The sequence below is a fragment of the Caretta caretta genome, chromosome 28 (assembly GCF_965140235.1).
Source record: "Caretta caretta isolate rCarCar2 chromosome 28, rCarCar1.hap1, whole genome shotgun sequence".
NCBI classification, from domain to species: domain Eukaryota; kingdom Metazoa; phylum Chordata; order Testudines; family Cheloniidae; genus Caretta; species Caretta caretta.
The window spans coordinates 16,265,925-16,292,423 of NC_134233.1; the positions used below are offsets into that span (position 1 = coordinate 16,265,925).

At 51.6% G+C, this 26,499-nt stretch overlaps 1 protein-coding gene, 1 long non-coding RNA gene and 2 other non-coding genes across 4 annotated transcripts in view; 3 read left to right on the forward strand and 1 right to left on the reverse strand.

The window, feature by feature from the left end:
- LOC142068369 (uncharacterized) overlaps window positions 1–14,395 on the reverse strand; it is a 295,529-nt gene extending 281,134 nt beyond the window's left edge. Inside the window, 3 exon segments of the mRNA XM_075123886.1 lie at window positions 4,723–4,849; window positions 6,709–6,766; window positions 14,066–14,395. Of these exon segments, the coding sequence (XP_074979987.1) occupies window positions 4,723–4,849; window positions 6,709–6,732 (151 nt within the window). The 5' untranslated portion in view covers window positions 6,733–6,766; window positions 14,066–14,395.
- Window positions 14,396–15,336: 941 nt separating this feature from the next.
- On the forward strand, window positions 15,337–24,856 carry LOC142070333 (uncharacterized). The gene is made up of 3 exons (XR_012666291.1): window positions 15,337–15,595; window positions 16,827–17,076; window positions 22,990–24,856. It is a non-coding gene; the product is annotated as an uncharacterized LOC142070333 (long non-coding RNA).
- On the forward strand, window positions 17,299–17,370 carry TRNAG-UCC (transfer RNA glycine (anticodon UCC)). The gene has a single exon. It is a non-coding gene; the product is annotated as a tRNA-Gly (tRNA).
- TRNAG-UCC (transfer RNA glycine (anticodon UCC)) lies at window positions 19,088–19,159 on the forward strand. Its single transcript has one exon. It is a non-coding gene; the product is annotated as a tRNA-Gly (tRNA).
- Window positions 24,857–26,499: the final 1,643 nt, after the last annotated feature.

Here is a 26,499-nt window from a genome sequence, read left to right on the forward strand (position 1 = left end):
ATAAATCCTAAGGGCGGCCCTGAGAACAGGGCTGGTATTGCAAAAACTCACACATTCCTGACCAGTGCTAGGCACAGGACACTGAAGCGAACACATTCCCCGAAGGTAGTGAGTGACCGCTCCTACAGATAAGGTCGGGGTAACAGTGTGACGGATGGAGATGCTTTGATTGACCCAACATGTACCAGGTACGGGGTGGTAGCTAACCACGTCAGAGGGGCAATGCGTAACTTGTTTGTATTGATGTATGAAATGAAAGCTCAAAGGGAGTATCTCTGTCTAGCCTAAGGAGGAACAGAAAGTCCCACCGTTCACTGAGCTGGTCCATTGTTACGGGGATACATGTATTAATGGTCCGGTACAGTCTGCGGGATACTGGTACCATGCTTCGTTGACAATAAACCTGGCTGAACGCCTTCGCTACAAACCGGGTCTGTGGTCACTGGGCAGTTCATTGCACAGAGCTGGGATGGCTCACAGACAGAACACACAATCAGCCAATATCTGACAACAGACAGAGCCTGGTAGCCTGGTATGAGGGGTGCTCCTAAGGGCACACTGAAGGAGAGTTTAGACAGGTAGGAGGGGGACCGGGAGGAGACAAGAGACAACAACATTTCAATGGTCAGAGGTGTCAAAGGAGGCTGACAGGCCAAAGAGGATGAGGATGGAGGGCGGGTTCTGAGCTGTGCCTAGGGAGAGGGCATTAGAGAGTTTGGCAAAGGCAGCCTAAGTAGCTTGCCCCAAATCCCTGCCCTCGTGCATCTGTCCCTTCCCAACTCCACCAGACCCTCCCTGCTCCCTAAAGCAACCCCTCACCAACCCCTTCCCTCTCCCCCTCCTCACAATCCCGCGTTCCCCACTCCCCAGTAACCCAGATCTTCTACGCAATCCTCCCCCACCAACAGCACCACTGCTGGGCCTTCATTGTCCTCATTCCCAGTCTCCTGCTCCCCCAGCCCAACCCATCCCATTGCCAGTTCCCAGATGCACCTGTCCCCGACTCCCTCCCTCCCTCTTCCTTCCTCCCACTGCTCTCAGCCCTCCCCGCTTTGCGACACCCTACGAGCACCAGCTCCCCATCATCTTCCCCCTGCTCCCTGCTCTCCCTTCTCCCCAGGACTCCTGGAGAGGAACCTCACACGGTCTCCTGTCAGCAGATGGTCCCACCTGGCTGTCACACCCTCCCCACCTCTGGGAAGTTAATATAGTGGCAGGCCAGCTCTACTGGAGTTAAGGTTCAATATTACTTTCTCTTTACAGGTAGACTATTTTAATTTCTCTAAAATTCACATGATTACTCCAATAGTCTTGAGATATACCCAACATCATGGGGGTGGGGGGCAGCGTTATTGGTCCAAAAAAAGGGGTTGATTGCATCAAGAGGTTCCTGAGAGACAGCCCCCCTCAAAGCAGCCGGTTACAAAAAAATCATTTCCCTCTTATAACATCTTCTTGCACCTGCCTGGGGCTCATATTATGGTTCTAATGGTCTCCTGACTAATCTCCAAAAACAAGGAGGACTCCTTATGGCACCTTAGAGACTAAATTTATTTGGGCATAAGCTTTCGTGGGCTAAAACCCACTTCATCAGATGCATGGAGTGGAAAATACAGTAGAGAGGTATAAATACACAGCATATGAGAAGATGGGAGTTGCCTTACCAAGTGGGGGGTCAGTGCTAATGAGCCAATTCAATTAAGGTGGAAGTGGGCTATTCTCAACAGTTGACAAGAAGGAGTGGTAATCACCTTTGTAGTGCCAATGAGGCCAATGTAATCAAGGTGTGAGTTTCAAACAGTTAACAACATTTCAAACAGTTAACAAGAAGGTGTGAGTACCAGCAAGGGGAAATTTGTTTTTGTAGTGACCCATCCACTCCCAGTCTTTATTCAGGCCTAATTTGATGGTGTCCAGTTTGCAAATTAATTCCAGTTCTGCAGTTTCTCGTGGGAGTCTGTTTTTGAAGTTTTTTTGTTGAAGAATTGCCACTTTTAAGTCTGTTATTGAGTGTACAGGGAGATTGAAGTGCTCTCCTACCGGTTTTTGAATGTTATAATTCCTTATGTCAGATTTGTGTCCATTTATTCTTTTGCGTAGAGACTATCCGGTTTGGCCAATGTACATGGCAGAGGGGCATTGCTGGCACATAAGGGGATATATCTGCCACGTACATTGGCCAAACTGGACAGTCTCTACACAAAAGAATAAATGGACACAAAGTGCTGGTCTCAGGCTAAAGGGCTTTCTAGCCTGTGTATGGAAGCTTGATGAACTGCTTGTACTATCTAACAGGGTGAGACACTGTTTGATTCAAATCCTGTGTTGTCTATTAGGCTTCGCTTGTGTTTTGCTAAGTAACCTACTTTGATCTGTTTGCTATCACTTATAATCACTTAAAATCTACCTTTCTGTAGTTAATAAATGTATTGTATATTTTACCTAAAACACTGTGTGTTGTTTGAAGTGCAAAGGGAAAAATCTCAGCTCAGGAAAAAGAGCCGGTGCACATCCACTTTCCTTTGTAGAAGTGGAGGACTGGGTAATAAATTCACACTGGTCAGGTTTTTGACCAGGGCAGGACAGTATAGCTCCGGGGTCCTAGGCTGGGGAGCTGAGTATATTTTAGCTGGAGCCTCTCGACGGTTGGTTCATGCAGTGGCTGACAGAGCATTCAGTGAACACAGGTGGTCCCTGCCTGTGGATATTGGTGTAAGTGCAAGCTTGGAGGGCTTTGCAGTTTGTCACAAGCTCACAGGGCAAGAGGGAACCCAGATTGGTGTGACAGAGGGCTCAGCTGTATCCCAGTTCCAGGCAGCACTCCAGGGGTATTGATTCTGTGTGTGTTGCTAATAAATAGATGTTTAGAGCATAATTGTCTAAGGCTCTTTCACGGGGAAAAGATCCTGCAGACCCGTAGAGCCCCAAACCCCATGGGTACTTAAATTGACCAGGTTTTCCCTGAGCCCCATGGGTAAAGGTAGGTGCTTGCCATTATTGCAAGACTGGATACTGGGCTAGATGGACCTTTGGTCTGACCCAGTCTGGCCGTTCTTATGTTACTGTATTTCTACTGATCGACTCCCCCATCACTATGACCTCGAGCCCTCAGTAGGGAAAGGGTGGGAGTACCTAAATTGACCGGGTCATGCCTTGAGCCCTCGATAGGGTATAGGCGGGTTGCCCTAATTTTTTGCGGGTAATGAGAAGGTTCCCAACAGTCTGCTCTCACAGTAATTGGTTGCCTCAGGAGGACAGGCTGTGGCCACTGGACTTGAACCCTACCACTGTTAACTTTTACACAGTGCGTGTTGCGGATTTTTCTTGCATCCTGCATTCTTGGAAGCTTTGCCCTGATACCAAACATTTCTGAGCTAAGAGCAATATTTTGAACTGTTCTAACATTCACATGTAGAGTTTGGCCTGCTTACTACTGAAGAGTTTTGCCAACGTTGCTCTGGTCAGTTAGTTGTGTGAAAAAAAAAAAATCACATCCCTACCGGACACAGTGATGCCATCAAAGCTCGAGTGTACAGACAGTTATACAGCAAAAAAAGTCCATTAAAAACCAAGGAAACGAAATGCCCACAAATGACATTAAAGCAAAGTTATGGTGGCCCAGTGCTGCCTCATGCCCTTCCAGCACGTGGATGGTAGCTAAACTTCAAATGAGGAAATGAAGGACTGAAATGAAGAGTTTATGTACCTACCACCCCTACAAAGCGCTTTTAATTTTGTCCTCTCCCCCTAGCTCTGGAGCTGGCAATACCCCCTGGAAATAGATCTGGAAGGGTGGCGCAAAGACTAACAAACTATCAATGGAAGTGGCCAACTTTCCATCTATTGAAGTCTTCACATCAAGACTGGATGCCTTTTGGGAAGATGACTTAGTCCAACACAAGATACTCATCTCCGTACTGCAGTAACTGGATGAATTTCTATGGCCTGTGTTATGCAGGATGTAAAACTAGTGGCCTGATAGTCCCTCCTGGCCTTAAAGTCTTTGAAACTATAATAGCTATGAGGAAGGACTAAGAGAACATGCTGTGGTTTGTGTTTTCCACAGACTGGAATACCAGCATTTCTCTGCATGCCCTCCAGCTGTGTGCACTGGGTCAGCTGTAGCTGTAATCGGACGGTGGAGGGATTAGTTGGAGCAGCTTGGCAGAGCTGTGACAGTGATATGCAGAGAGGTGCATGTGACCCCTGAGGGACTGAGTCTGCCCCATTTCAGTGCTCAGTGTGGTAGGTTGTGACAGTGAGGGTGCACAAGGGGGAGTTCTTGCCACAGGGAGCAGCAGCAGCCTGGTGACGTACATGCTAGTGATCTCCAGGCTCAGTGAAGGGTTAGTGAAGGTGATGTCCCAGAAGGAATTCTCAGCCCAAGGGTCCTGGGGTGGTAACATTTTATACATCTCAGATGGTTTGCGTGGCTCGGTGTTTGAGTGTTGGCCAGATGCAGGCAGCTTCTGTTCTTTATGCCAGACGTGAATCCAAGTTTTCCCTCAGCAAAGAGAAGACGTTGGACTCAGTGCTATTCTGCTCCTGGGCTCTGTTCCCAGAGTGTTCTGGGGCAGGGCAGGGCACAGCACTGGGGTGTCTGTCACTGGCATGTCGGGGTGATGCTGAAACAGGGCAGAGTTAAGGTTGCATTGTAGGGGTGGGGTGAAACTTAACTCTTCATTGCCCCCTTCTAAGAACCGAGGGGACGGGAACCCTTACCCAGCGAGGTCACATTCTCATAGTTCTCCTGCATGACGTCTCTGTAGAGGGCTCTCTGAGCGGGGTCCAGCAGAGCCCACTCTTCCCTGGTGAAATACACAGCCACCTCCTTGAAGGTCACCGGCCCCTGAAAGAGCAAGAGTCCAACACTCAGAACCTGCTGCCCCACTGACAACCCCATGACTCACCGGGGAGGAAGGTCAATCACACGGGAGCTCAGGGAGACAGGCAGGCAGCAGAATCCCACTGTAACCCTGCACCCCATATTCTTCATAGGGATATTAGTATGATATAATTATATCATAGTTATGATGCATTTTATGCAAGCCCCTGTCCCAGGCTCAGCCCGGAGCCCTCTCCCACACTCCAAGCCCCTCGGCCCCACCCCCCGGCCCAGAGCCCACACCCCAAATCCCTGCCTCAGCCTGGTGAAAGTGAGTTAAGGGTGGGGGAGAGCGAGCGACTGGGGTGGGTGGGTGGGAGGGTGTCTTGTATAAGGGGCAGGGCGTGGCCTTGGGGAAAGGGGCGGGGAAAGAGCGTTTGGGTTTGTGTGATTAGACAGTCAGCAACCCTAGCTGTTGCTCCTTGAATATTTTCTCTTTGAGGAACTGTCGCCTCTCCTAAACACCTTTTTCCCTCCGATTTTCTACACATGGGGCCTTACCTACCAGATCTCTCTGTGCGTTGAACTCTGCTTTTTGGAAGTCCATTGGCCTTATTCTCCTGCTTTCACTCACGTCCTTTCCTTACAGTCATGACGTCTACCATTTCATGATCACTTTCACCCAAATTGCCTTCCACCTTCAGATTCCTGCCTAGGGCCCGACCAAAGTCACCGTCCATGTTGGTCAATTTCGCCGTCATAGGATTTTAAAAATCGTCAGTGTCATGATTTCAGATATTTAAATCTGAAGTGTCACGGTGGTGTAACTGTCAGGGTCCTGACCCCAAAAGAGTTGGGGGGGGGTCACAAAGTTATTGTAGGGGGGTCATGGAATTGCCACCCTGATTTCTGCGCTGCTGCTGACGGCGATGCTGCCTTCAGAGCTGGGCGGCCAGAGAGCTGCTGGCCGGGAGCCCGGCTCTGAAGGCAGCTGCCAGCCGCAGCGCACAAGTAAGGACGGCGTGGGATGGTTTTGCCACCCCTCGTTCCGCCCTGCTGCCCTCAGAACTGGGCCCTCTCCGGCCGCCCAGCTCTGAAGGCAGCAGCGCGGAAGTGAGGGTGGCGTGGGGAGGTGGGGAGAAAGCCTGCCTGCACGTAACTGCACCGGGGTGCGTCCTTACCTGTGTGTATGCTGGTGAAAGTTCAGCCCTGAGCAGGCTTTGCAGCGTGTCTCAGCAGTACAGTGTAAAAGGGAGCCCAGCCCAGGTGGGTCAGGGGAGCTCAGTGGCACCCCTGGGGGGGAACCCGTCACACTCACTCACCCCCACCTCGCTCAGAGCACCCAGTAGGCATTGGGGTGAGGGGAGAAAGAGAGAGACCCTCACCCCTCCCAGCAGAGAGAGGGGGCAGGGGTCCTCACATCCATCACTCCCCTAATAGCCAGAGCCTGATATACAGGAGATGGAGACCCCCAGCCATGGGAAGGGACAGCCCCCAGTAGGAATCCCAACACTTCCCCCAATTCCAGCAGCTGGCTATGTGGGGGGGGGGTGTGGTGGCATCTCCCCCAGGCCGCACTGGTGGGTGCCCCCTTCATATGTCATAGCAACCTCTGACTAGCAGGGTCATGCTCCAGCATGGGATTGTCACACAGGTTCCTAGCCCTGCCCAGGAGCTTTGCTTCCTGTTCCATGATAGTGCCATTTCCTCCCTCAATGCCCCTCGAATCTAGACCCCCAAGTCCCAGAAGATTTGCCACACCCTGTCCCCCTCCCCCTCTCTCCCACCTCCGGACCAAACCCGCAGAAGCTCCCACCTCCGAGCTGGTTGCTGCCCCTCTCCCTCCAGCAGGGACCCACCAGCAACTCCCCCATAATCCCTACCTGAACTGGCTCCACGGCAGCCATTTCTCTCCCCTGTCCCACGGGAGGCTGGGATGAACTGAAAGAAAACATGGATGTTATTCTGCACCCTGCCCGGGCAATAAGGGCAACTGGAGAGATTTCAGAACAGGCTTTAGTTCATTTAGTTCAATCTCATGAGGTTCAACAAGGACAAGGGGAGAATCCTGCACTTAGGACGGAAGAATCCCAGGCACCGCTACGGACGAGGGACCGAATGGCTCGGCAGCAGTTCTGCAGAAAAGGACCTAGGGGTTACAGTGGACGAGAAGCTGGATAGGAGTCAACAGTGTGCCCTTGTTGCCAAGAAGGCCAATGGCATATTGGGCTGTATTAGTAGGACCGTTGCCAGCAGATCGAGGGACGTGATTATTCCCCTCTATTTGGCACTGGTGAGGACACACCTGGAGCATTGTGTCCAGTTTTGGTCCCCCCACTACAGAAGGGATTGTGGACAAATTGGAGAGAGTCCAGCAGAGGGCAACAAAAATGATGAGGGGGCTGGGGCACATGACTTATGAGGAGAGACTGAGGGAACTGGGATTGTTTAGTCTGCAGAAGAGAAGAATGAGGGGGGATTGGATAGCAGCTTTCAACTACCTGAAGGGGGATCCCAAAGAGGATGGAGCTTGGCTGTTCTCAGTGGTGGCAGATGACAGAACAAGGAGTAATGGTCTCCAGTTACAGTGGGGGAGGTCTAGGTTGGATATTAGGAAACACTATTTCACTAGGAGGGTGGTGAAGGACTGGAATGGGTTTCCTAGGGAGGTGGTGGAATCTGCATCCTTAAAGGGTTTTAAGGCCCGGCTTGACAAAGCCCTGGCTGGGATGATTTAGTTGGTGTTGGTTCTGCTTTGAGCAGGGGGTGAGACTAGATGACCTCTTGAGGTCCCTTCCAACTACGATCTTCTATGATTCTATGATTTCATAGCACGATTTCCCCCAGGTTCTTTCCCCGAAGACAGACGTTCCAGATTCTGCCACACAAACAACAGAAATATCCAAAACACACGTAGAAATGGGGGAGGGGGGAAATTAATTACCCAAACATCTGTTGGGAAATGTAATATGAACAAACAAAATGTTCAATGAGTCTGTGGAATGTACTGGTGACAAATTTGTTTCAGAAGATGGAAGTCGTAACAAGGGGGACAGCTACTTTTGACTGGATTCTGTCGAGCAAGGGGAAATTGGTTATGAATAGGGGCCTACCAAATTCATGGCCGTGAAAAACACATCACAGACCGTGACATCTGGTCTCCCCCGTGAAATCTGGGCTTTTGTGAGCTTTTACCCTGTACTATACACATTTCACCAGCATTTCTCAAATGTGGGGAGTCACAACGTTATTGTAGGGGGGTCGCGGGATTGCCACCCTTACTTCTGCGCTGCCTTCAGAGCTTCAGGGCGGCCGGAGAGTGGCAGCTGCTGAGCCAGAGAGGGCCCAGTTCTGAGGGCAGCAGGGCAGAACGAAGGGTGGCAAAACCATCCCACGCCGTCCTTACTTGTGCGCTGCGGCTGGCAGCTGCCTTCAGAGCCGGGCTCCCGGCCAGCAGCTCTCTGGCCGCCCAGCTCTGAAGGCAGCGTCGCCGTCAGCAGCAGCGTAGAATTCAGGGTGGCAATTCCATGACCCCCCTACAATAACATTGTGATCCCCCCCAACTCTTTTGGGGTCAGGACCCTGACAGTTACACCACCGTGACACTTCAGATTTAAATATCTGAAATCATGACATTGACGATTTTTAAAATCCTATGATGGCGAAATTGACCAACAGGGACGGTGAGTTTGGTCTGCCGGAGGCAGGAATCTGAAGATGGAAGGCAATTTGGGTGAAAGTGATCATGAAATGGTAGACGTCATGACTGTAAGGAAAGGACGTGAGTGAAAGCAGGAGAATAAGGCCAATGGACTTCCAAAAAGCAGAGTTCAACGCACAGAGAGATCTGGTAGGTAAGGCCCCATGTGTAGAAAATCGGAGGGAAAAAGGTGTTTAGGAGAGGCGACAGTTCCTCAAAGAGAAAATATTCAAGGAGCAACAGCTAGGGTTGCTGACTGTCTAATCACACAAACCCAAACGCTCTTTCCCCGCCCCTTTCCCCAAGGCCATGCCCTGCCCCTTATCCAAGACACCCTCCCACCCACCCACCCCAGTCGCTCGCTCTCCCCCACCCTTAACTCACTTTCACCGGGCTGAGGCAGGGCACTGGGGTGCGGGCTCTGGGCTGGGGGGTGGTTTGGAGTGTGGCAGAGAGCTCCGGGCTGAACCTGGGGCAGTGGGTTGGGGTGCAGGAGGGGGTTCAGGGTATGGGCTCTGGGAGGGAGTTTGGGTGCATGAGGGGGCTAGGACAGGGGGTGGGGGTGCAGGAGGGAGTTCTGGGTGCAGGCTCTGGCCTGGTGGCGCTTACCTCAGGCAGCTCCCGAAAGTGGCGGCATGTCCGGCAGCGGCTCCTAGGCTCACAGGCAGCTCTGCGCACTTCCCCTGCCTGCAAGCACTGGCCCCACTGGTTCTCTGTTCCCGGCCAATGGGAGCTGCGGAGTCGGCACTCGGAGCTGGGTCAGTGCGCAGAGACCCCCTGGCCGTGCCTCCTCCTAGGAGCTGCTGGTGGACATGCTGGCCGCTTCCGGGAGCGGCGTGGAGCCAGGGCAGGTAGGGAGCCTGCCTTAGCCCCGCTGGACTTTTATCAGCTTAAAATGTCCCACATTGGCTTCAGTAGCCTCTGGGAGATAAAGGCCGATGCTGGGAGGCTCCCGGCCAAACTGGGAGAGTTGGCAACCCTAGCAACAGCAAACTATCCTGATGTGAAGGAAAGATAGGCAGAATAGTGAGAGGCCTATGTAGATCTATGAAGAAATGAAAAGCAGAAGCAGGCAGGGACAAAATGAGAAAGAGTTACACCCAGAATTTTCCCCATCGACCTAGCTACCCCCTCTCAGGGAGGTGGGGGACCAATGCTCGCAGGTGCCGGCTTCCAGCTTTCCCCAGGAGTGCTCAACCCCCACTCAGCCTCAGGCCCTGACCTCACCCCACCTCTTCCCCCAAACTCCCACCCCTGCCCTGCATCTTCCCATCCCCACCACCCCGCCTCTTCCCCACCCAGTTCCACTCCCTCCCCCGAGGATACCCCATGCCCCGCTCTCCCTCCTCCCTCCCAGTGCCTCCTGCATGCTGCAGAACAGCTGACCTGAGGCAGGCAGGAGATGCTGGGAGGGAGGGGGAGGAGCTGATGGGCGGGGCCGCCAGCGGCTGGGAAGCAGTGGGACTGCCCATGAGTGCTAAGCACCCGTTAATTTTTTTTCATGGGTGTCCCGAGCACCCACAGATTCGGTGCCTATGCCAATGGAAGAATCCCTCCCATCATCATAGATAGCGTCTTCACTGAAACATTATAGCCGTGCTGCTGTCAGGGTGTAGCAATGTCACCATAACTTAAGAACATAAGAACGGCCAGACTGGGTCAGACCAAAGGTCCATCTAGCCCAGTGTCGGGTGAACAGAACAGGGAATCATCCAGTGACTCATCCCCTGTCGCTCATTCCCAGCTTCTGGCAAACAGAGGCTAGGGATACCTTCCCTGCCCATCCCGGCTAATAGCCATTGATGGACCGATCCTCCATGAATTTATCTAGTTCTTTTTTTAACCCTGTTATAGTCTTGGGCTTCACAATATCCTCTAACAGTTCGCGTGTAGACATACCACTAGAAAGGGACATAAAAGGCAATAAGATAAGGGTTCTCAGAGCAAGAGAACAGTGTAAGAAAGTTCAGGTCCTCTACTTAGTAGGGAAGGAGAGCGAATAATAGAGGGCATCAAGGAGACTGAGGTGTTTAATGCCAATTGTTTAGCCTTCACTAAAAAGATGAATTGTAACCAGATACTTTAAACAATTATAAACAATGAGGGAGAGGGAACAGAAACCAGAATAGAGAAAGAACTGATTTAAAAATATTTAGGGAAGTTAGATGTATTTGAAGCCAGCAGGGCCTGATGAAATTCATCCTAGGGTATTTAAGGAACTAGCTGAAGCAATCTCAAAACCATGAGCAATTATCTTCAAGAACTTATGGAGGACAGGTGAGGTCCCAAAGGACCTATGTATCTATCTCCAAAAAGGGGAAGAAAGAGGCCGTGTAGAAATAAAGACCATCAAGCCTTACCTCAATACCTGGAATGATACTGGAACAAATCAATTTGTAAGCACTTAAATGGCAGTCGGATAACAAATTATAATCAGCATAATGACAGGTTTCAGAGTAGCAGCCGTGTTAGTCTGTATCCACAAAAAGAAAAGGAGTATTTGTGGCACCTTAGAGACTCACAAGTACTCCTTTTCTATAATCAGCATGTATTTGTCAAGAACAAATCATGCCAAAGCAACCATTTTTCCTTCTCTGACAGGGTGATTGATCTCATGGATGAGAGGGAAGCTGCAGATGTGATATATCTTGATTTTAGTAAAGTCTTTTCATAGAGTCCCACATGACATTCTAATAAGTATACTAGGAAAATGTGGTCTAGAATGAAATTACGATAAGATAGATAAGATAAGAAGTATTTCTTCACACAAGGCACAGTCAACCTGTGGAACTCCTTGCCAGAGGATGGTGTGAAGACCAAGACCATAACAGGGTTCAAAAAAGAACTAAATAAATTCATGGAGGATGGTCCAGCAATGGCTATTAGCCAAGGTGGACAGGGATGGTGTCCCTAGCCTCTGTTTGCCAGAGGCTGGGAACGAGCGACAGGGGATGGATCACTGGATGATTCCCTGTTCTATTCATTCCCTCTGGGGCACCTGGCACTGGCCACTGTTGGAAGACAGGATACTGGGCTAGATGGACCATTGGTCTGACCCAGTGTGGCCATTCTTATGTTCAGGTGGGTGCACCATTTGTTGGAAGACCATACTCACAGAGTAATTATTGATGGTTCACTGTCAAACCAGGAGGTCAAATCTAGTGGGGCTCCACACGGGTCAGTGTTGGGTCTGGTACCATTGAAAATTTTCATGAATGACTTGGACAATGGACTGGATGCTTTCAAAAATTGGGGCTAACACCAAGCTGGGAGGGGTTGGGAGTTCTTTGGGAGACAGGATTAGAGTGGAAAACGATGCTGACACATTGGAGAACTGGTCTGAAATCAACATGATGCAATGCAGTAAAGAGAAGTGGAAACTGCTACAAACGCACAACTAAGGCTGAAAAGGCTCTGGGGGTTAATTTGTGGATCACAAATTAAATCTAAGTTGAACATATGACTGTTGCAAAAAAGGCTACTTCAGTACTGGAACAGGTTACCAAGGGAGGCCGTGAAATCCTCACCATTGGAGGTTTTTAAGAGCAGGTTGGACACACGCATGCAGGGATGGTCTAGGTTTCCTTGATCCTGCCTCAGGGCTGGGGGCTGGACTAGATGACCTCTCGAGGCTCATGCCAGCCCTACATTTCTATGATTCTACGCTGGGAAAATGCTTGGTCACTTTACTACAGAACAGATCCGACCCTTCTCACCAGGACTGTAAACTTGAGGGTTGTATCCTATGACTGGAGAATTGCTAATATAGCCCCTATTTTAAAGAAAGGGGTGAGGGGGAGGGAAAGTGATCCAGGACACTTCAGGCCTGTGAGTTTGACCTCAACTGTATGCAAGGCCTTGGAACAAGTTTTGAGAGAGAAAGTAGATAAGGACATAGAGTAAGTGGGATAAAATACAACATGGTAAGTGGTAATTGGGATAAAATACAACATAGTTTTACGAAAGATCGATCGTGCCAGACCAAACTGATCTCCTTCTTGGAGAAGATAACTGATCTTTGAAATTCAGGAAATGCAGTTGAACTAATCTACCTGGATATCAGAAGGCATTTGCTGCAGTTCCACATGGGAAAGTATTCATTGAATTGGAGATGTGGATTAATATGAGCACTGAAAGGTGGATAAGGACCTGCTTAAAGGGGAGATTACAAGGGGTCACAGTGAACGGTGAGTAGTCAGGCCAGAGGGAGGTTACTGGTGGAGTTCCTCAGGGAATCGGTCTTGGGACCCGTCTTATTTAACATTTTTATTAATGACCTTGGCCAGAAGTGCCAACTTTCTGAGTTTCCGGTGGGGTGCTCGACCCTTGCTCCATCCCAGGCCCAGGCCCCACTCCACCCGCCTCTTCCTGCCCCAGTTGATGGGGGGGGGAGGGGCTGGCCAGCCCCAGAGCATCCACGGAGACAGAGCCTATGACCTTGGCACAAAAAGTGGGAGTGCGTTAACAGAACTTGCGGATGACACAAAGCTGGGAGATTGCCAAGACAGAGGAGGACTGGAATATCATGCAGGAAGACCTGGATGACCTTGAAAACTAGAAATGAGATGAAATTTAATAGTGAAAAGTGCAAGGTCACGCACGTAGGGACTAACAACAAGAGCTTTTTGTTATAAGCCGGGGACGTTTCAGAGGGAAGCAACAGAGGAGGAGAAAGACCTGATTGTACGGGTTGATCACAGGGTGACTATGAGCCACCAATGTGAGGCAGGCAGGAAAAAGGCGAATGCAGTCGTAGGATGCATCAGGCGAGGCATTGCCAGAAAAGACAGGGAAGCGTTAGTACCATGATTAAGGCTAGGATTTTGTCCTGAATATTTTTAGTAAACGTCATGACCAGGTCAGAAGCAATTAACAAAAATTCACTCAAGCTGCGACCTGTCCCGTCCCCCCCACCTGCAATGGCTGGGAGCTGAGGGGACCCACCACCCTGTGGGGCTGGGAACTGGGGTGGGGGGCCGCCACCCTGCAGGCTGGGAGAGGCCCCCCCCAGCACCCATGGCGGCTGGGATGCTGCAGGGGTCCCCCATTGCTGGCAGGAGCTGGTCAGATGTGGGGGCCCCCCAATGTCACAGGGGTCTCAGGGATGGCCCGAGCCTCAACATTTGTACCGCGGGCGTCCCTGTGCGGACACGCTGCCGACCCCTGAATAGGAGAGAAAAAGCCCCCCCGGATCTGAAGGGATTTTATCTCCACACTAAATGGGGGCGCGAAGGGCTTGCCTAGGAATGGTCCATACACACCCAGGCCTGAAGCCCAGCTCTGTGTCCAGCTTGTCTCTCCCCCCAAAAGAAGCTGGTCCAGTGAGAGGGGTCCCCTCCCTCTCCAATCAGCAGCACTGGTCCCTCCACCACCTCGGGCCTATTTGCCATCCCTTCCCTTCCTGCCACCTCCCTCCGCTTCGCTCCTGACCGGAGCTGGACCCCCGGGGGCTGTGAGGTCTGGGGACCCCCCCAGCTCTTTGCAAAGAGAGACACTTCCCGGCCTGTCACCAGCATTTCCCCCCGGTCCCTCTCACTCACCTGCAGCCTCTGGCTCAGGGGCTGGTCCCCGCTGGAGAAAGCCCCCCCGCGGCTGGGCAGGGAGGGGTTAATGGCTCCCCCCCCGCGGGAGCAGCGCCTTGCACTGCACAGCCCGGGAGCTGCCCCCGCGTTTCTGTTCTTTGTTTCCCCGGCTTCCGCCCTGGCTGGTTCCTGCCAGCGCCGGCTGCTCCAGCCCCTTCCTGGGCAGAGCCCCGCGACTCCACCCCGGGCGGCAGCCGCGCTCCGTGTGGACGGGACCGAGCCCCGTTCTCCGCCCCTGCCAGCGCCGGGGCCGCCGCACTGGAGACTCGCTGGGGGGTGGGGCTGGGCAGCGGAGGGCGGTGGGGGTGTCACTGTGAAGGGAGGGGCTGCGAGGAGACAGTTCTGGGGTGATGCTGTGAGGGGGAGGGTTATGGGGTGTCTGTGGGGGGAGGGGCTGTTGGGAGGAGGGTCCATGGGGGTGTCAGTGTGAGGGGAGGGGCTGTGAGGGGGAGGGTTATGGGGTGTCTCTGTGGGGGGAGGGGCTGTTGGGAGGAGGGTCCATGGGGGTGTCAGTGTGAGGGGAGGGGCTGTGAGGGGGAGAGTTATGGGGTGTCTCTGTGAAGGGGTGGGGCTGTGGAGGGGAGGGTTATGGGGGTGTCATTGTGAAGGGGGGGCTGTGAGGAGACAGTTCTGGGGTGACGCTGTGAGGGGGAGGGTTATGGGCTGTCTCTGTGGGGGGAGGGGCTGTTGGGAGGAGGGTCCATGGGGGTGTCAGTGTGAGGGGTGACGCTGTGAGGGGAGAGTTATGGGGTGTCTCTGTGAAGGGGTGGGGCTGTGGAGGGGAGGGTTATGGGGGTGTCATTGTGAAGGGGGGGCTGTGAGGAGACAGTTCTGGGGTGACGCTGTGAGGGGGAGGGTATGGGGTGTCTCTGTGAGGGGGAGGGGCTGTTGGGAGGAGGGTCCGTGGGGGTGTCAGTGTGAGGGGTGACGCTGTGAGGGGGAGAGTTATGGGGTGTCTTTGTGAAGGGGTGGGGCTGTGGAGCGGAGGGTTATGGGGGTGTCATTGTGAAGGGAGGGGCTGTGAGGAGACAGTTATGGGGTGACGCTGTGAGGGGGAGAGTTATGGGCTGTCGCTCTGAAGGGGAGGGTTCTAGTGTGTCTCTGTGAGGGGGAGGCTTATGGATGTCAGTGGGGGGGGAGGGGCTGTGTGGGGGCAGGGTCCATGAGGGTATGACTGTGAAGGGAGGGGCTGTGAGGGGGAGGCTCCATGGGGTGTCTCTGTGAGGGGGAGGGTTATGGGGTGTCTCTGTGAGGGGGAGGGGCTGTGAGGAGCAGGGTTATGGGCTTTTAGGGTACTGCAGAGCCCAGCATGGAGCTGCCCCCCCTACAGGGTCCCCGGTAGTCACAAAGGGGTATTGTGAGGTCACTGCCCCCTCCGGCCTGGGGTGGGGCAGGGCCCCCGGAACAGCCCTGTGGCGAGACTCGGCCCTTGTGGGGACTCACTGGCTGTGGAAAAGCACTTCCAGGAACTGGGATTCCCAGCTGCAGGCAAGTGTCCGACAGAAGAAGGAGTAGATGCTTTAGGAAAGTCTGGGTGGATTGGATCGGGGGCGGGGGGAGGGTTTTCAGCAATCAGTCTGCAGTATGGCCAACCCCAAAAGTTCAAAACTCACGAGATTGGCTTTAAAATCATGAGACGACATCAAAATAATCGCTTTGGGGGGGGGGGTCTTTTTATTTGCCTTCTGCTTGCTGAGCTGTTAGCGTTCCCTGGGGTCCCGTTTGGTAGCTTTCTCCACAGCCAGGAGGGCTCGAAACTTACTTTTTCTTGGAGACTGAAGGCTGAAATCATCACAGAGCCAGGTGACTCCAGGAGCTGGGGCTTTACGGAAAACAATCATTCTCCTGAAACTCATGGCAAACTCCTGAGAGTTGGCAGTGCTGAGTCTTTATTCTCGGGGATTCCCCAGAGCGCTGCTCAGACAAGGCTGAAGTAGGGAGCAAAACCGCTGCCTTTCCCAAGGGTTGGCTCAGTGGCTCGGTGAGCAGCAGGGTGTCCCCAGGACCAGTCCAAGCCTGCAGGCCCCAGGAGGCAGGGAAGTCGCCTGGCTCAGGCTGGGAACGCTGGCCCCAGAGAACTGGCCTGGCTCCCTTCTCAGCAGCAAAGAAGTCAATTCCCCCCACCCCTGATACGTCAGCCTGGAGCTAAGGGCAGAGCTGGGGGTGTCTCCTTTCACTCCCGCTGGGGAGTGCGGGGTCCCGGGGGCCTTTTGGAACTGAATTGAGGACACCAGCCTGTCAGAACTGAGAGCTCAGGTTCCGACTAATCTTTTTAATAATATGATCAAATCCTTCAATCCCAGTGTCACCATCAATAGAACTGTCTCCGCCTTGCAGGTTACCAAGGGTGAAACCCAACAGCTCCTGGAATCCAGGAGAGGGGAGATCAAGCACTTGTCAGAGTCACTGCGCGTAGAGGAATCCTGTTGTGTTACAATCCTTGTGTCCTGGAAAAAACAACGAGGAGTCCTTGTGGCACCTTAGAGACCAGCATAAGCTTTCGTGGGCTAAAACCCACTTCTTGAACCCACCACGGAAGCTTATGCCCAAATACATTTGTTGGTCTCTAAGGTGCCACAAGGACTCCTCGTTGTTCTTGCTGATACAGACTAACACGGCTGCCCCTCTGAAACTTGTGCTCTGGCGCCGTGTGGCCATTTCCTTTCCCTCCCTTCGGAGAAAAGTTTTGTTATTTTGCACAGAAACTTTATTTCCTCAGGAGAGACCCAGGAGCGGGAGCTGCCTTCATGTCCCACACACCCGCTAGCAAGTGACGGACGAACACGTGTCGTGGAGACGAGGTGGCCGTCCCGGTTAGAAATCATCTCTCTTCTTCAGCTCAGTGGCAGCCTGCATCGTCCCCGATCCCGGCAGAGCCCCAGGCCTGGAATCAGCAACGCACCCCTCTGGAGGTAGCAGGAACGAACAGAAACATTTGCTTTAAAAGGCGTTGGCTCCTTCCTTCTCAGGTAAGATTTGTCATATGGGAATTTATCTCCACGCCCATGTCCCTTCTCCCAGACGAGGGATGGGCGTGGGGCCCCCTCCCCATCTTTCAGTCACTGTGGGAACCTGTCTGCTCAGGACTGACAGGTGGCTGCCTGTCCATCCATCCTGCTCAGTACATTTGCCGGTGTGAGTCATTTTGCTAGTACATGTGACACCTGGGAGAACGCTTTTTTTGGCCAGAGGCATTGGTGGTATAGTGGTGAGCATAGCTGCCTTCCAAGCAGTTGACCCGGGTTCGATTCCCGGCCAATGCAGGGGTGTGTTTTTGCCTTCCCTGGAATGGGTTTAACGTCAGTCACGTTGGGCGCTAATGGCATTATCAGGAATGAGAGAATTCCTGTCCCAGATCCCCGCGGGTCACTGAACACACAACGGGGGAGGCAGGGGATGGGACTACGTAGTGAGCTGCAGGAGTCACCCTTGTGTCATTGAGAAAGTCAGAAACCAGAGGAACGTGCATCTGTAGCTCCTTGTCTCCATGCTCAGGCATGGTGCAACCAAAAGTGCAAATATAAAGTTTAGTGACAGTTTTTGCTGCTCCAGATTCTTGTGTGTTCCCGTAATAATACCACAAACCAAAGTTCAGCAGCAATGTGGACACAGGCCCTTCCCTCAGCCTGAATCATCCCTTCTCGCCGCAGAGCCCGAGGACTGGAATGAGCAACATCAAACCCCGCTGTACACAGTGGGAATAAACACAAACATTTACTTTAAAAGGAGCTGTCTCCGCTAAGGTTTGTCATTCTGGTCATTTAACTTTGTTTCCCTTCTCTGAGGGGAGGGGTGGGGTTGGCGACACTGTTATGCTTATAAGAAGCACACGGGATCTTTTTCAGGGGAAAAGGCAATATGCCGTGTTTATTGAAGATCCAACAATCAGCATATGCATTTAATTACACCCCCTCCCCCCACACACACACTGTCCCACCAGTCAATGTTATAGTTACCAGTACAGAGTTGGGATCAATCTAGTGGCCAGCTAGGTTGATCACGGGTAGGGAGGAGTCGGGTTCTGTCGGTCGCGATACGATGCTCCGGGGAAGTCTTGGCAGGATGAACCCAAAGTTTCATGGCAAGGCACCCTGTTTATATAGTGATTTTCCTTCACTGGGGCTGATGAGTTTTGCACCGTCATGCTGTAATTAATTGTTGTTTGATGAGTGCTTGTTTTTTTAAATTGAACTTTTCATTCTTTATTTTGTTCTTTTATCAAGTCTTTCAGGGAGTTATCCCAGGCTGGTTTTGATCACCGCTGTCTTGTCCCCATTGATAGGTGCCTGTCTCATCTTTAGAGTCATTAATCTGCCCTCTTCTGACATCTCAGTAGGGGTGTGTTGTAGCCTCCTGGCGCTCTTGGGGTCTGGCTCCGGTTCCTCCCTCGTACATCTGGTTCAGCAATAGCCTTCACACTTATCTCTTAAACACACATTCCTCATTCACACACAAAACAGAATTGATTTACACAGAACATTTTGAACAGGAACATCAAATTGCAATGCAAAGGAAAAACAATCATTGCATTCTTTTACTTATTTTAAAATGCTAAACCTACAGCAAAGTGGTGACCTTAAAAGGTCTGTTACTGCCTTGAAATCAGCCCAGACACAGATTCCCGCAGATGTATCTTTACCAAATGGCCCATTAGGCCATTCCTTACTGCTATTCAAAAAGGGTGGCTGGCAGGATATGATTAAATCATACACCAGTACATTTCATACATGCTACATTATTATTTTTATTATTTTTTATTTTTTTATGCTTTATTTTAAATTATACAGAATACCAACATAAAATCCTACTCCTACAACACCTCACCCCGGGATGTAGCACACCTCTCCCCATCTTTCAGTCACTGTGGGAACCTGGCTCTGCTCAGAACTGACAGGTTGCTGCCCGTCCACCCATCTGCTGTGCAGGAATGAATCATTTTACTAGTACATGTGACACCGGGGACAGCTGCTTTTTGCAGGTGCATTGGTGGTATAGTGGTGAGCATAGCTGCCTTCCAAGCAGTTGACCCGGGTTCGATTCCCGGCCAATGCAGGGATGTGTTTTTGCCTTCCCTGGAATTGGTTTAATGTCAGTCACGTTCTCTATGTCCCAAATCCCAGCAGGTCACTGAACACACAGCAGGGGATGAGACTATGTAGTGAGCTGTAGGAAGCATCCTTGTGTCATTGAGAAAGTCAGAAACCATGGGAACGTGCATCTATAGCTCCTTGTCTTGGTTGCACCGTACTCCGGGGACAAAGTGCAAATGTAAAGTTTTGTGACAGTTTTTGCTGCTACAGATTCTTTCGTTTTCCAGTAACGACATCATACTGGAAGACAGGATACTGGGCTAGATGGACCATCGTCTGACCCATTAGGGCCATTCTTATGTTCTTAAAAATGGTACAAATAATCGTGTCCTTCTAGAATGTAACTTTAGCTTGTACTCACCTTAGCAGTGCCACTTAAAAAAAATTACCTAAACACAAAACTGTAGACACTCTGCAGATGAAGGTCGCTTATTTTCAAATTGTATTTTTAGTTATAGCTGTAAAGTAACTTAAAATTCGTATGAAAGTAAATGCAGTTCCAAGTATGATATTAATACCAATGATGGGGTGAAATATTAGTGAGTCACGTACATGATTGTGATCGGTAAACCTAAATACCAAAATAATTAGAAAACTAAATTCCCTCTCTTAATAAAGGAGAAAAAACCTTAATCGCATACGTTAGAATTAAGTAAATATGTTTTTAGTGGAGTGAAAAACAATGGACTAAAATAGAGGTGTTAATGGCAGAAACATTGAGTGTTTCCATTAGAGAAAGTAAGCAGATTTTATTTATTTTTATTTATCTCTACGAAAGACAGCGTACAACATATCAAACGTGTGTTTCTGAGATCTATGCTAAAGCTCCAGGACTGATACTTCAAGGTTTGGGATTGGGAATATCTTGCTGTATTAGCTCCTGATTGCTCTATATTGACATGGAAATTTAAAAAATGTGGCTTTAACTGCAGTTTGTATATATTGTTCTTTCTTTATATAACAATTAGATACAGTGCTTCTGTCAGCTAATTCCTAAGTAGTTATCTGCAACAAAACCCTAGAGTTTTCAGGTGCCTAAGTAGCCCCTGGAATCACAGTTAAAGTTGCCCCCCGCTCCCCAAAATCGGAAACGGTGCCCCGGTGAGTCAGGAGTGGCCAGAGGGCTGCGGGAGGCCGTGGGCTCTGGCAAGATGCAGCCCTGTGTGACAGAACAAAGCTCGCCCGGAGCCACAAGCCAAGTGCCAGGCGTTGCAAGCCACGGCAGCTGCGCAGAGGTCAGGGTGGCAATGCACCATAGACCAGGCCACCTTTACTTCCGCGCGGCTGCTGGCGGTGGCGTTGCCTTCAGAGCTGGGCGCCCAGCCAGCCCCGGCTGCGATCAGGCTGCCTGCCAGGGCTTAGTTTGTGCCGAGGCTGAAATGAAGCACTGGGGGGAGGCAGTGGGGTCTGGAGGTGCTGGGGGTGGGGCACTGATAGGGGTCAGGGGTGAGGTCAGTGTAACTTCCGTTACTTGGGGTGTGGCTCATTCCCACCCCAGAGCGAAGTCCGTTATACTGACGTACCCGGGAGCGTTGACAAGGTCTTGGTCAGTGTATAACAAAAGAGACCTTTTCATAAACGGGAAAGGGAACGACGCATTAGTTTGGGAAAATGCGACAGTCACATTCAAAAGCTTGCAACCGTAGGCAAAAACCCCACCCCACAGGGCATTGGGCAGTGTCCTTTGCCTCAGTTTCCCACCTGGCAGTGGGAAAGTCTGACAAACAAATGCCCATTTAACACACCTCACCCCTGTCCCTCCATGGCACCCCACTCGCAATTGGCTGTACTTGGTCCGTGCAGACCCAGCGTTCAGAGGTGTGTTCGCAGGGCTTCACCTCAGAAGTCTCTGGGGTTGCTGTGCAGACCTGCCGTGCTCTGAGGATCCCCTGCTTAACCCAGGTGTTCAGTGATTTCAGCTCTTCGCGATTGCCCTGGGCAGCCGGGAACCTCACTGCCAGTACATCCGCTGCCTTGGCTTTCCTCGCACCCCTGTCCTGACGCCAGGTCTGGGACAGAACCCCGAGAGGCGCGTGCCAGGAATTCCGCTCTGCTAATCACTGAACAGAAACAAACTCTCCCTGGAGGGTAATTAGCTTTGCCTTCAAACACTGAACAGGGAAAGGTCAGAGCATATCTTCAGGCACAAGCCACCTCAGCAAACAGAAACACCTGTCATCCCCCCCTCTTTTCCCTGGCATTTAGCATCCCTCTCCCCCTGTTCAGCGAGTCAGGCTCAGTTTAGGGCGACCCCCTCAATCAGCTGTCTGCACTCCAGTAAAAGACAGAACCTCACCCCCCCTAGCCCCTCCATCAGGGCAGGGTAAGTAATCTCTGCCGCCCTTTACTCATGCAATAAGGATAACAACATCTCAGTGATTTGTAACCCAGCACCAGACAAAACTAGCTATTTTGGCAAAGCAGCTCCACCGTGCTGTGTAGCTGCGGGTCTGTGCAAACTCGGTCTGTTCCTGACGTCTTTCCCCCAGCTCCTCACTAGGTGGGAGAGGGGGAGCTCATTCAGACCCTGCGCCCACTAACATATTTAAAAACTCCTTATTGTCCCTACCTCCCCTGGAGTTTCTGTCTGCTACTGAGCAGCTCAGATGAGGTGGCTAAGTGGTTAAGGTGATGAACTGCTAATCCATTGTGCTCTGCATGCATGGGTTTGAATCCCATCCTCCTTGGATGCATTTATTCTTCTCCCTTCCCTTCCAAACACCCATCTCCTGTTTGGTACAAGGACAGACCATGTTGCTTCTTGCAAACAAAAATCTTCCCAAGGTGTCAGACTGGCCTGCTGGATCCCTGCTTGAAATAAAACCAATTGAAACACAAGATTTCTAAAAGAGGTGGGGAGTCTACTTTTTATCTCAAAAGGTAACATACTCAGAACTTCCCCCAAACATCCTGGGACTTCCCCAAAAATTATTAAAATGCCCCAGTCCACAGTGAGCCCATGACAGTGAAACACAGCCAGAGTGTCTCAGCCAAGCTATTCTGAAGCAGGCAAGTGAAATATTTTTCTCTGCACTTCCCCTTGGAGAGGTTTGTTTGCCTGGGAAAACAAAATCCCCCAAATGGAAAATTCTCTGCTGTTCTGTTCTGGCCCTTTGAGTTGAATGTATCGTTGTTCTTCTCTTCTGGTTTCTGAATTAGTTCAGGTTTTGGTTGGCAAAAAAAAAAAAAAAATCAGTTTTCAATTTCTAAGCCCAAAGGGGGAAATATGTTGAAAATATCTGTATTATACACGTACATCTCACCCCTCGGGAATTAAGAAATGAAATGCTTCAGCTCCAGTTATGGAGAGAAAAAAGAAGGTGTGGGGGGGGAAGGTGAGCAGAGCTTCCTATTTAATATGGAAATTTCCAACGTGCTGTAAAATCCACAAGGCAATTCACACACAAAAACCTAGCAAGAAAAGCTCCCCGAAGGAGTCAGAATCACCTGCTGCTGGGGGGGAAGGTGGGGGCTGTGGGTCAGGATTGAGGGGCAGTGTACAGAGGAGGGGGCTGTGGGTTGGGAGTGAGGGGCACTGGGAATAGGGGGGTTCTGGGTGTGTGTGTTTTCCCTCTGTGCCACTCCAGCCATGCCCAGACAGCTGGCACGGCAAACCTTGAGCTAACCGCCCAATGACCACAAAATCCGTTAAGGAATGAAGGCACCCAGCCAGGTTTATTGTCAACAAAGCACGGTACTAGGATCCCACAGACTCTACCAGAGCACTAAGACATGTATGCCCATAACAATGGACCAGCTCAGTGAACGGCGGGGCTTTCTGTTCCTCCCTAGGCCAGACAGAGACAATCCCTCTGAGATACATCTTTACACCCTGATACAAACAAGTTGGAGACCCATACTAGATCTCAGAGCTCTCAAGTTTGTTACGGCTCAAAAGTTCAAGATGGTCACCTTATCGCTGATCATTCCAGCATTGGAACAGGGAGACTGGTTTTCAGCCTTCGACCTCCGGGATGCCAATTTTCACATCTCAACCCTACCGGCTCTCAGACAATTTCTCGGATTCACTCTGGGACCCGACCACTACCAATACAGAGTGCTCACCTTCGGGCTATCAGCAGCCCTGAGAGTATGTTCCAAGGTTCTCTCAGGGGTAGCCGCTCATTTACACTCTCAAGGGACAACGATTTACCCATACCTGGACGATTGTCTCCTCAGAGCCCGATCTCTCCAGGAGGCTCACCAAGTCACTGGCACGATGATACATTTGTTTATGGAACTGCGTCTACCCTTCCTAGCAGGATGCGATTAATGGCCCTGCACACTTGTGTTAACGCAGCCCCAACAGTTCACTTCCCGACTCCAAACTGATTCGCAACCGCCCGGCAGACATCTGGAGTCACCAGCTTCCACACTGCTCCACAGAGAGGACAGCTCTCATTTGGCTGTCCTTGCGCCTCAGTGCTGGGGCAAGCTCGGCACACAGTTCCATGAAGGTGGATTTCCTCATCCAAAAATTCTGTAGCCAATACTCTTCATCCCAGACCTGCATGACGATATGATCCCACCACTCAGTGCTTGTTTCACTAGCCCAGAAGCCATGGTCCACCATGTGCAGCTCTTCCAGGAATGCCAAAAGTAATCTAACGTTGCTCCTATCCATGGCAGACAGCATGTCCGGCATGAGTTAGGAACTTCATGATTAACTGCACTGCCATTGAGGACGTGTTAATGACAGTTCGCAGAGCACTGGAGAGCAGTGCGGGATCCGGCCTTTCACACAGAGATGACAGGGCCAACAGCAAACAAGGGCCATTGAAAAATCCCATGAAACAAAGTTCTGGGGGGAAGCCAGTTGTCATGGTACATGTAGGTACCAATGACATAGGCAGAGTTAGGAGAGAGGTCCTAGCCAAATTTAGGCTTCTAAGTAAGAGATTGAAGACCAGGACCTCCATGGTTGCATTCTCTGAAATATTCGTTGAGGTGAGGCAGGTCCAGGATGGGCCGCAGTCCCCCTTTGGCTTTCGGGATTAGGAAATATCAGGAGTAAAACCCCTTCCCTCTCAAATCCTGAGGGACCTCCTCCACCGCCCCCACACGCAGGAGGGCTTCCACCCCCCGGCCGAGAAGTTGCTCATGAGAAGGGTCCCTGAAGAGCGATGGGGTTGGGGGGGGGGGGTGGAACAAAACCTGCAAGTGTACCCCAGGAGTCACAGTGCTGCGTACCCCAAGGTCCAATGTTATGTGGGACCACACAGTGTGTAAAGAAAACAGGTGGTCCAAAAACAAAAGGAGGGAAGGATCCTGGATAAAGTCTGGCACACCCTCAAAAGGCCCATCTGGACCGTCCAGGGTATCTACTCGAGCTCGACTGACAGGCTGAGGTAGAGAACAGGGGTTGGTGATGCTTATAGCCCTTCCCTGCCTCTGGGCCCCCCAAAAACCTTTGAGGCTGAGGTGATCTAAAATGGTTCCTGGAGTCTGGAGGTGTGCTGGCTGATGAGAGCTGCCGGGAGGGAGGCCTTAGCCACTGTCTTGCCCTCCTCCAGAGAACTCCTGCCTCCATTCCTGCAGCAGGAAGTCTCTGAATTGGACCGAGTCGCACAAATTAAAGTCAGACCTCCCGAGCAAGGCCTGCTGGTTCGAGATACGGAGTTGGAGGCTGCCCATAGAATAAACTTTCCTCCGGAATGAATCCAGTCTCTTGGTCTCCTTATTTTTTGGGGTGGCACTGGGCTGTCCCTGCCTATCCCTCTCATTGGCCACCAACACCACCCTTGACCCGGGAGGGGGAGGGGGTCTACCAAAGGGCCTTCAATGGCCCCAGCACAGCCTCATTAACCAGGAGGAGTACTCTGGAGGGAGCCATGCTACTAATTAGGCTGCGGGTGGACTCGTTTAGTTCCTCCACCTGCAGCCTCAAGTTCCTGGCAACCCACTGCAGAAGCTGCTGATGAACCCTAAAATTCTCTGGTGGGAGTGGGTTCGAGGGACCTGCCACCACCTCATCTGGGGACGATGACGCTGAGGAAGCCAGCATCATTGGAGGGACTGGTACTTCCTCCTCAGTCTGACCCGCCTCCGTCTGGCCCATTTCGGCAACCTCAATGCTGGGGTCAGTGCCGTAATCAGTATCCGGGGCTGGGCGGGGTAAGGCCATGGACCACATCTGGTGCATGAAGTCTGGTGCATGCATCAGGTACTGATACCTTTTCTGTAGCACAAAGAATTCCACCTCAGACTCCTCACCTGCATACCATGGGGGAGCTGTGCCCATCTCTGCCTCCAGACCGACCTGGGGGCTTGGTGACCAATGCCAGGTCAGGGACCAATGCAGCAGGGCCATGCAGCGTTTACCCTGGAAAGGTGCCAGTCTGGCTAAGGAGCTCTCCATTCTTTGCACACTTCTGTCCCCAGTAGCCATGGCCAGTCTGGCCCCTTGGGGAGTGGGTGGTATCGGGAGGGACATCAGGTCCTTTTCAGCCTAGAAGACTTCCAGAGTCAGGGGGGCCATCAGATGCAAGACACCATTACCGCTCCTGGGAGTCGGAGGTGGGTCCTGGATTAGGCTCAGTGCCCTTGTCGCAGATGCTGGAGGCCAACCATGGCTCCGAGGAGGACGAGTAGCTAGGCATGGATTTCACCAGGTCAGATACTCCCCGTGTGTCCTGCTCTGGCACCAAAGAGCACCCTTTTCCAGCATGCAACATCTTGTGCCTCTTCCTCGGCACCGGGGATGTAAAACGATGTCGGGAAGAACATGATGTCAGAGACACGCTATGCATTGCGGCCGAAGTGCTCGATGCTGATTCGGAGTGGGACGCTCCGAGGACGGTCCGAGGACTGCCTCCATCAGTATAGCCTTCACGCAAATGTCTCTCTCTTTCTGAGTCCTTGGTTTAAAGCCTCTGCAGATCTTCCACTTCTCCTTAACTTCAGCCTCCCCAAGGCATTTCAGACAGGCCGAATGTGGGTCGCTCACTGGCATAGGAGAAGCACGGTTTAAAACCTGGATCCCAAGGCAGGCCCAGTCCTTCGGATGACATCCCTCTAAGCTCCAGACAGCTATTTACACTCTATACGCTAAACTGGGAACTAAATGCACTAATTACAACTATCTACAACAAAACAGAGTCCAAACCATTAGTCTGGGAAACCCTTGCAAGAGCAAGAAGACGTCCCAGCAACCATCACAGGTGATAAGAAGGTACTGAGGGGGGGCGCGGGGCCAGCGGCACCCCATATATTGGTATGAGGCTCTAGGGGTTCTAGGGCTGACCCTATGGACACTACTAAGGGAAGAATCTCTGTGCACATGGCATGCACATGCCTAGCACG